Here is a 10,152-nt window from a genome sequence, read left to right as displayed (position 1 = left end):
CGCTTTGGGATTCCTGTTCCGGAGGCAAGTTCGCCTCCTTCTGTGCGCTCCCCTAGCCCCAGTACTCCAGCCCCGGAATCCAGCTCCGCTCATCGCACAGGAAAAAAATTGGCGGCACCGCGCGCCGGCAGCCGCGCCAGCTCCACGCGCCTAGCAACCCTAGTGCTCCAGCTAGGAGAAGTAATTGAAAAGAAAAAGTTTTCTAGCCCAGCAGGCAGACCGACCGGACAGGTCCTCCAGGATCCTTGGCCGCGGCCTCCTCCTCCTCCTCCCTGCGCTCCCCGCGGGGTCCTAGAGCCTGCCGCTACTAAGTCAGTGAGACTGCGAAGTACTGCGAGAGGCAAAGCAGTATAGCGTATCTGCACGGAATCGGTGGGGTCGCCTGGAGATCAGAGATAAAAACTCAAAATCACCGTGCTTTGGGCCTCTTCGTGCGGCGGTGTGCGCCGGGGCGAACCTCCGAAACTGTTCCCTGCCCCCCTCCCACCCTCCACGAGCCCCTTCTCCACGCCGCGGCCTTCCGGAGACCCCGAGCCCAGGCAGGCTTGGTTCTAGCTTTTAAAGCGAGTCCGCGCCGCAGTAGCTCAGAGACCAAGACTTGCCCTCCACCAACCCCCTGCAGGGCGGCTAGGTGCTCCCGGGTTCCCTGGCTGTCGGCTGGAAGTGGGTGTCTTGGAGAGGCTAGAGAAGAGGGGTCCGCCATCGACCACGTGTGCGTGGGGGCAACAGCTCGGTCCAGAGTGGAGCACGGCGCGCGCGTTATGGTTTGGCTAGCTGCGCGGGGGCAGTGGGCGTTGCGTCGCGGCCTCTCCCACAACTCACGGTCCCCTTCGAATGGCAGGCTCTAAGACCCAGGAGGCGCCACTTGCCGTCGCCTGTTGTCAGACACTAGAGGGCGACCGCCGCCCTGGTATAAATGCCAGCCCGCGCGGGTTTGGCCATTCGCGACCCGGAGCTGCTCGGGCGCAAGCAAGTGGGGACTCTCGGTGGACGGCGACAGCAGCGGCGCCCCGCGCAGCCTGGAGGCCGCCGAGGCTCGCCATGCCGGGAGGACTCTAGCTCCTCCATGGAGTCAGCCGACTTCTACGAGGCGGAGCCGCGGCCCCCGATGAGCAGCCACCTTCAGAGCCCCCAACACGCGCCCAGCAGCGCTGCCTTCGGCTTTCCCCGAAGCGCGGTCTCTGCGCAGCCCCTCGCCCCACCTGCCGCCCCGGAGCCGCTGGGCGGCATCTGCGAACACGAGACGTCCATCGACTTCAGCGCCTACATCGACCCAGCTGCCTTCAACGACGAGTTCCTGGCCGACCTGTTCCAGCACAGCCGGCAGCAGGAGAAGGCCAAGGCGGCCGCGGCCCCCGCGGGAGGTGGCGGCGGAGACTTTGACTACCTAGGCGCTCCAGTGGGCCCCGGCGGCGCCGTTATGCTCGGGGGGGCGCACGGCCCCCCTCCCGGCTATGGCTGCGCGGCGGCCGGCTACCTGGACGGCAGGCTGGAGCCCCTGTACGAGCGCGTCGGGGCGCCGGCGCTGCGGCCGCTGATAATCAAGCAGGAGCCTCGCGAGGAGGACGAGGCGAAGCAGCTGGCGCTGGCCGGCCTCTACCCCTACCAGCCACCGCCACCGCCACCACCACAGCACCCGCACCCGCCACCCGCACACTTGGCTGCCCCGCACCTGCAGTTCCAGATCGCGCACTGCGGCCAGACCACTATGCACCTGCAGCCCGGCCACCCCACGCCGCCGCCTACGCCAGTGCCCAGCCCGCACCCAACGCCAGCTCTCGGCGCCGCTGTCCTGCCGGGCCCCGGTGGCGCGCTCAAGGGGCTGTCCGCTGCGCACACCGACCTCCGCGCAGGCGGCGGCGGCGGCGGCGGCGGTGCGGGCAAAGCCAAGAAGTCGGTGGACAAGAACAGCAACGAGTACCGAGTGCGGCGCGAGCGCAACAACATCGCGGTGCGCAAGAGCCGGGACAAGGCCAAGCAGCGCAACGTGGAGACGCAGCAGAAGGTGCTGGAGTTGACCAGTGACAATGACCGCCTGCGCAAGCGGGTGGAACAACTGAGCCGCGAACTGGACACTCTGCGGGGCATCTTCCGCCAGCTGCCTGAGAGCTCCCTGGTCAAGGCCATGGGCAACTGCGCGTAAGGCGCGCCGCGGCGGGACCGCCCTGGGCTCGGCCCCTGGCCGGGACTCAGAGAGTGGTTTCGGGTCTCCGGATCTCAAGACTGCCCAAGCCGCAGAAGCCAGGACTAGGAGATTTCGATGCCGCCTGAAAGCCTGGCCTGTTGCGCGTGCCCCTTGTCTTCTGCGCGGGACACGGTGCGTCTAAGATGAGGGGTCAGGCAGTAGTTTCTCCTTGCAAGGGAGGAGAAGCCCCGTGGGGCCGAGCCGGGAGCCTGTGACTCTAGTATTAAGGAATAACCTTGTGCCTTAAAAATGCAAACTCACCGCTCTGATTCCTACCAAGTAGGGAGAGCAAATATGTGCCTTGTCATTTTATTTGGAGGATTCCTGCCTCATTCCCAAGGCTGCACGGCTGCAGCAGGCCCCCAGGAGAGAGGGGAGGGGGGCAGGCCCCCGGCAGGAGGAAGGTTAGGGCAGCAGAGATCCGACAAGCCAGCCCCAGCCGCTTCCCAGTGCCTGTTCCTGGAAGGGGAGGAAACACAGGGATCTGGGGCTTGGAATCTGAAGTTGTTCCCCTAGTTCTCCGTGAAGGTGGAGGTTCCCTAATTCCTTGCCTCTAACCTCCCAGCCTGCAACAGGCTGGGCTTCCAGGGCAGAACTCCCCGAGATGGAAGTCACCAGGTGACCAATGGGAGCCCCTTACCCCAGATCAGACCAGAAAACTAGTTGTGGGTTAGCTATAAGGACATATGTTCGTGGGAATGGTGGCCTGGTGGAAGAGAGGAACCTAGAGGTCTGGTCTGGGGGTTGGGGGAGGGGTGAAGGGACACTGGGACCATCAGCCATGTCTGTACTGTATGTCGCCAGCATTGCCATACAAACATGAAGCCCCGTCAGTCCATCCCAGAGGGACCCAAGTTATGAGAAGCTTTCCAAATATTTTGCTTTATCAGCCGATATCAACACTTGTATCTGGCCTCTCTGTGTCCCAGTGGTGCCTTGTGCAATGTGAATGTGCACATCTATGCTAAACCACCATTTTCTTTGGTTTTTGTTTTGTTTTGGTTTTGCTCAGATACTTGCCAAAATGAGACTCTTCGTCAGCAGCTGCAGGGAGGGTCTGTGGCTCTCTTTCCTTTTGGTTTTGGGATTGCTTTTGCTCCCAGGGGAACCAAAGAGGCAAGGTGGGCTTCCACTTTCCCCTCAGCTTTCCATGGGGGTGACTGTGGGCCTTGGTCCCCTGAAGCCCTAGGCCGCCCACAGGCTTGTCCCCGCAGAGGCCCTGGCTCTCTCTCTGGAAGGCAGGCAGCCTCCAGCCAGCATACACAGATCTCTGGGCCTGGGAGCAGGGAAGGACGGTTTGGTTCTCTTCTTTTGGGGAGAACGTAGAGTTTCATGCTAGATGTTTTATGTATTATATCTATAATATAAACATATCAAAGTAAATTTTGGTGTCTTTTTAAAACCAGAAAAGCTACTTCCGAGGTTTTTTGTGGGCCAGGTCACATTTGTAAATAATCACAGCGTGTTTTCTGGCTGAGATTCTGACTTTCATTCGCACTCCGCCCATCCTGAGCCCCTATTTTCATTAAGGGGCGACTTCTCCCAACAAACGCAAACAAATGGCAGGAGGAGGACGAGGCTCCAAGCTGAACATGCCAAAGCCTGAAGAGTCTCCTGGCTGGGGTGTGAGTGTGTGTTGGACGGTAGGGGGTTAAGCGGCCTTGGTGTGGCCTCTCTTTGTCCCCTTGGGAGAAGAGGGACTCAGAGAGGGAGCCCCCCCCCTCCCTAGAGGTGCCACAGCCTCTTAGGGCCTTCAGCAGGCCTGGTCCGGCAGCTCCAGGCTCCAGGGACCCTTTGGCCACGCTCATTTCCAGGTCGCTCACAGCTCCAGCTCTGGAGCAGCCTCTCTCACACCTGTTTTTGCCTCAGCCCATTAGCAGAACCCAGGGTGGGCGGAGAGAGGCCTGAAACTAGAGGACCCTCTACCCCTCCCTACTTGCTCCTGGCCCCTCCCTCCCCACCCTGCCACCAGCCCTTCACACCTGCCCTGCCCCAGCCCACCCAGGAAGGGGGCCCACAGCAGACCTGCAGCAGGTGTCTGGTCGTTCCCCACACACTGCCCAGCAAGAAGTCAGCCCCAACATCCACCCTCCCCACTGTGCCGTCCCTGGGCCAAGCCCCCCACTTGGGTGACCGCCCTATGAGGACAGGCACCCTGGCACCCCCTTAGCAGCAGTGCTAGCCAACCAAGGGATGGCGCACCCTCATGCCTGAAAGAACAGGGCCTGGGAGGACATGACACAGGAGGCTGGCACGGCTCTCAGAGTTTGCTCTTTCTGAGAGCAAAAGGCAAAACACTCTTTACCTTCTGTTCTCCCCCCAAGAGTGTTCCCTCTAGCAGCTTATAGCATATGCCAATGTGGGCTGGGACAGTTTTGAGAAATTTCACATTCTTCTTAAACTCTGAAAGTTTAGCTTTACCTGACTGTGTGGTTAATGGGGGTGACTTGCCGCCTCCTCACCCATGGTCACCCTTGGCGGAGGAAAGGCCACAAGCCCAGTGAGGAGGCGGCAGCCTGCCCTGCTGCCTGGGAACCAAGGAGGCAGAGCCCGACCGCCTGCCTAGAGGCCTGGGGCAGGCCACAGCTTGCTAGGCCCCAGCAAACCCTCTCTGAGTTCAGTGCTAATTCCAGTTTTTCTTGTTTCAGGGGGCCAAGCCTTGGCCTCCCCCTTTGCCCCCAGAACAGATCCCAGGACGAGTGGGGGAGGGGCGCCCCTCCTGCTCTCACTCCTCCCCCTCCCCCTCCCCCTCCCCACCGTCCCATCTCCAGGGATTTTCACTTTCAAAGCCGTCAGCTCACAAAAAGGGCACCCCTCTCACTGCAGTTCCTGAGGTCCAGGGCAGGCTCTGTTGGGGACAAGATGGATCCAACCACAGCCAGTCCCAGGAAAAGGATGGGGTAGGTGGGGTTCCCAGCGTGGCCCCCAGTAGACAGAGCAGCCTGCCAGGGAGATGGGGCAGCCTAGTGTGACCCTGCTCAGCGCATGCTCTGTGCCCAGCCCAAAGAGGCCCCTGGGGAGAGCTGCTCTTTCCCACCCACTGCTTCCTGCAGGGCCCCCCACGGTTCTCCTCCTGACTTCAGCCTTCATGAAGAAACCACTCCAAGAGCCTGGCACCAAGCACAGCCCAGATATTCATTAGATGCCTACTGTGTGCTGGGGCCCATGCCTGTAAACAAGCAGACTTGACTGCAACCCTCAGGGTGCTCAGAGCCTTGTGACCCCCATATATGATGAGTGCGATAAGGGGGAGCTCAAAGTGTGAATAGAGGCCACTAGGGAAGGCTTCCTGGAGGCAGTAGCTTTGACCCAATCCAGCCATGGACCCAGTCCAACCCGCCTGGATGCCTCTGGCTTGCATTCTCCCTCAAGGGGTAGCGGGAACCCCACCCCATTTGTGGACCACCAGAGAGAGCCTGGTGTCCCCCAAGAGCACTGTTCAGAGAAGCCAGCCTCCAGAGAAGGAGGAAGGGCAAAAGGAGAGAGGGAGGTGCTCCTTTGCTGCCAGATGCCTCCCAATGGTTTGGCGCTGTCACGCATGTTAGCTTTATCTCTTGGATCTCCTGGGAATCTGTGAACATGGGGTTGGGCTCTGACACCTGTGATGAGCCATTGAGACTGGTGAGGAGTGTCTGCCCCTCCTAGATCTACCGCCCCCTCCTTCCCAGGCAGGAACCCGTCAGGCCTCCTCCACCAGCGGCTGATTGCACAGGAGGAGAGGGGGCAGTGGGGAGACAAGAGAGAGGCCACTCATGGTGCAGGCCAAGAGGGGACAGAAACCCTGACCTTGCTCAGTCACGAGGCCTCTCTTTCCAGGCCTTCTGCTGACATGGGGCAGGGTCCTTACCTTGACTGAGGTGATAGCCCATCTGTTTTTTTCCTATGCTGGTAGATAAGGGTAGGCTTTTCTCTTATTTTCTTTTATTTAGCTAAAACTAAACCATCAGCACCTGTGAAAGATCTTTCTTATCTCTGTGAAAGACTTGTACTATTTCCCTTTTTTCAACACCCCCACTTCATTCCCTCCTCCATACCCTTCTCCGTGGATGGAGCATTTGACGTAAGCAGAGACATAGGAAAGATACCAGTTCACTATCAAAGCATCCTAGCCCCATCCCAGAGCAATTAAAAAGCCAGATGGAATCTCTGGGAAATCGGCATTAATAACGCGAACAATCTGTGCAGGTCGGCAGGGACCCAGGAGCCACGGGCGGGGGCAGGGAGGAGAGGCTGGGTGCTGGAGCAGAGCTCAGCTACGTTGTGGCCAGCTGGGGATGGGGCCATTGCAAGGGTCTGCCTAGGTCTGGCCGCAGCTGGACTGTCCCCTCTAGCCCCTGCAAGGCCGTCTGTGCATCCTGGATCCTGGTCACTGCAGACAGAGCCAAACAAATGTGGAACCCATTACTCAGGCAGCCACAGCCTCAGCCAGCCCCGTTCTGGCACCCAAGAGCCTTGCTTTCCTTCACTTTTGTTTTTATTTATTATTTTCCTTGCCTTCTTGCCCCACCCACTAGAAACAGGCCTCCCTGGTGATAGCTTCCTCAGATGTCCTTTCTCTTCATTCTCTGTGCCCAAGCCCACTGCCCATAGCCAAGAACAGCAGAAGACGGTGTTGGGGACCCCACGGGGCCTGAACCCTAGAAGCTCCCCTTAGATTATGGCATGCTGGGCACTTATGGCGAGCCCAGCCGAGATCCCAGAGCCAGCATGATTGATAGGGGAGCAAGGCATAGAGGCCCACACCACCTGGCTGCCTCGAGGGGCCCAGAAGGGGCTGGGTGAGGCCCACGGGAAAGGAATCTTCTGCTGTTCTGAAGCCTTTCCTAGGTAGAGCTGAGAAGCCAAACTCTTCCATAGCCCCGCATTTCAGACCGTGGTCTGGAGGCCCACCTGAGATGGATTTAAAGATGTAGTTTTCTTATGTCCATCAAGTTGGGATGGAAATTGGGCTTGTTTTAAAAACATCTTTTGTGATTCTTACATACTCGGAGACTCATTTTCTAACCTTCATCTTCCCTGCCTCCTTATCCCCACCCTTCACTCTCATCCTCACCCTCCCTAGAAACTGTTCTCCCTGAGGTCACCCATGAGCTCCTGGAGCCGAATCATACGAACTCACCTGGGATTCTGCTTTTCTTGGCCTCCTGTCGAATTTGGCCCCAACGAACATCCAGGGTCTGGCCCATGCCAGGTCTTCAACACGTGTCTGAATGCATGGATCTCTCCACAACTCTTCTCTCTGTGTTTAAAAAGCATCCTCTCACCCTCTCCTTTCTGTTCAAGGGTCCTCCGGACTGGCCTGAGGTGCGCCAAGCAGGGGTTTGAGAGACCAGGGTCACCATTGTGGGAGGGAACACAAGGGCACCAGAAATAGGGCTCACTCTACGTGAGTCACGACTTCTACAAATTAAACTTTAAAATGCAAGAATCCTAAGAAAAACAACCTATCTGGTTCTAGATAATCCTCAACACTTCCGTATGATTTCTTTACCACCAGGCCCCAGTGAGATGGTCATGCTCTCAGGGCGTGGAGAAGGTGGGATTTCCAGAAGAGGGGAGAGGGCGGGGGAGAGGACGTGCAGTGTGCCCCAAGGCTGTCGCAGCTGCTCTCAGGCCTTCACGTCTCCCCTCTTGTCTCTTCGGAGTAACTGGTAAAGTCTTTATTGGTGGACTATGGCCAGGTGGGAACATCAGTGGCCAAATTTGGTGGACATGTCACCCGGTGACCCAGACAAGTCCTGAAGGGAACCATCATGGCCTGTCCCAAGCCCTCTAGATCTGCTCCTTGGCAAGTGGCAGCCAGCTTTTCACCAGAAAGAAAGCCTCTCCTTCCCGAGCAGCCACGGGCCCTTCCCTGCCCAGCCTCACAGAGCCCCCACCACCCTCCTGAGCCCACCTGGCACTCTCCCTCATGCCCCCCAGGAATCCATGCTGTTCCGCTTGGTGAGGATGTGTGGCTGATTGTGGCGGCCTTTCCCTCATGCGTTGGGCAATGGTCTCAGTCAGACATGGCAGCACAGCCCCTGCCCACGAACGGGGGCAGGGGAAGGTCAGGGATGGGGTACTTGCCTCGGGCGTAGCCGCTGTGACCTTCGACATCAGGTTAGGACCCGTCTGAAGTGTCCCTGATGATTTACAATTTGCAAACACGTTTTATTTGATTCCTCAGTTTTGCTAGAGCAATTACAGTGACTAAGCATGACAAATCACTCCCAACACGGTGTCTCTGTGCTGTTAGGAAACGTATTTGCTTCACTATTTTGCCTGGTGCGGCAACATTTTAAAAATAGACTCATTCACTGTACTTGAAGGCAATTTGTTCCAAATTTTCCCACTAATTTGATTTTAATCTGATATTTAAAATTCATGTGACCACATTCCCACTGATTTACAGTGAATAAACCCTACCTGGCAGCAGTTTAATTGGCCTTAAACCAGGAGTCCACAGGACGAAGGACTTAGCCCAGAACAATTTGAAGGCACTGGTTTCTGTAATGCTTAAGAATATGTTTAATTCAGCATCGCAAGTGCCACTTGCTTGGGGCCATAATGGTGAGTGTGTGCTAAGGGCCACTGCTGCTCTTCTGCAGAGCCCGGGCACAGAGTAGATTGGCAGTTGTCATTGAGCAGATGCAACAAGCCCAGATGCTCTGGCATGTGTGCTGAGCTGGGTTCTGGAAGAAGGCAATTTGCTCACAGGTGACACGTGATCTTTCTCAAATCCCATGATCCAGATGGCCCACAAGACGTGGGCTGTATAGCACTGACACCAGCTGACTCCTGCCTTTGCCTCTTACTGATTGTGTGGCCCTCACAAAGTCTCTTCATTTCTCTGAGCTTCCATTTCCTTTTATGCAAAATGCATGCAAAACTGGTACACGTCATCGAGTTGTTGTGAAAGGTAAACAGGCAAAGCTTGTGAGACACTTGGCTCAAACTAACTACTGCGATTGCCATTGCCATATGTTAGGGCAGGAGGCAGAGTGGGAGGGGAATGCCACACCTCTGTCCCTGAAAACTCCCCTGGAAAGAGACAGTCGTCTGAATAATTTAGGGCAAAATCCTTGTACCCAAAATAATTGAGTTACTAAAGTCATTTTAATGTTGCTTAAAATTCTTTTTTCTATGATGCCTTTCATACTTTCACAGAAAGCACTTAATGCAGTGGTCCCCAGCCTTTTTGGCACCAGGGACCGGTGCAGCTATGATCATCTAATGCCTGATGATCTGAGGTGGAGCTGAGGCGGTGATGCTGGCGCTGGGGAGCGGCTGCAAATACAGATGAAGCTTCTCTCACTAGCCTGTCACTCAAGCCCTGCTGTGTGGCCCAATTTCTAACAGGCCATGGACCAGTACCAGTCCCCAGCCCCAGGGGTTGGGGACCCCTGACTTAATGAGCATCTCTGGGTGAAGAGTCCTCTTGCTAGTGACCCTGAAGCCTCGGTAGGAGGTCAAACCCTCCTCCACTACTCTCAGAAAAGCCACCAAGGGTTCCCCATGTATTTTTTTGTGGTAAAAGGTTCTTGATACAAGAGCAGAATCCTAGCTGATGACTCCTAGTGAGTGAGGACAAGTGTTCTTGCTAGAGCATCAGCCTCCCCAGATCCTGAGACAACTCCCCCTTCTTGACTCCATGGGCCTCTCCCATAGTTCCTTTCTATTTGAGAAGCTGGGACCTCAGCGCATGGGATGGCCCTGCCTTCCGCCTTGCTGGTGACAGGGGAGCAGAAAGATATGCTACGCATGTCCCGGAGACACCTCCTGCCCCCTTGCCTCCTTCAGTCCCCCACTGGGTCATCTCAGTGCTTGGCCAAACAGCTGGCTCCCATTTGCCTGAGTTAGCTCCAGCCTAGGAAGTGAGGAGGGAGGCTGCCCTCTGTCCTGGGGAAGCTCCTGGGGTTCTGGAGGGGTAGGGAGGTGCCACAGAGCCAGGTGGGAGGAGGCCTTGGCCAAGCTTCCCCTGAGCT

The 10,152-nt window shown here is 57.1% G+C and overlaps 1 protein-coding gene across 1 annotated transcript; it reads left to right on the top strand.

Annotated features, from left to right (window-relative positions):
• Nucleotides 1-579: 579 nt before the first annotated feature.
• On the top strand, nucleotides 580-3,662 carry CEBPA (CCAAT enhancer binding protein alpha). The gene has a single exon (XM_016133268.2). It carries the CDS (start codon nucleotides 917-919, stop codon nucleotides 2,141-2,143), a length of 1,227 nt encoding a protein of 408 aa, XP_015988754.2. The 5' UTR covers nucleotides 580-916; the 3' UTR covers nucleotides 2,144-3,662.
• The last annotated feature ends 6,490 nt before the right edge of the window (nucleotides 3,663-10,152 follow it).

This window comes from Rousettus aegyptiacus, unplaced genomic scaffold, assembly GCF_014176215.1.
Source record: "Rousettus aegyptiacus isolate mRouAeg1 unplaced genomic scaffold, mRouAeg1.p scaffold_m13_p_14, whole genome shotgun sequence".
Lineage (NCBI taxonomy): Eukaryota > Metazoa > Chordata > Mammalia > Chiroptera > Pteropodidae > Rousettus > Rousettus aegyptiacus.
The sequence above is the reverse complement of the archived record's forward strand: the minus strand, read 5'-3'. Positions and strand labels throughout refer to the sequence as shown.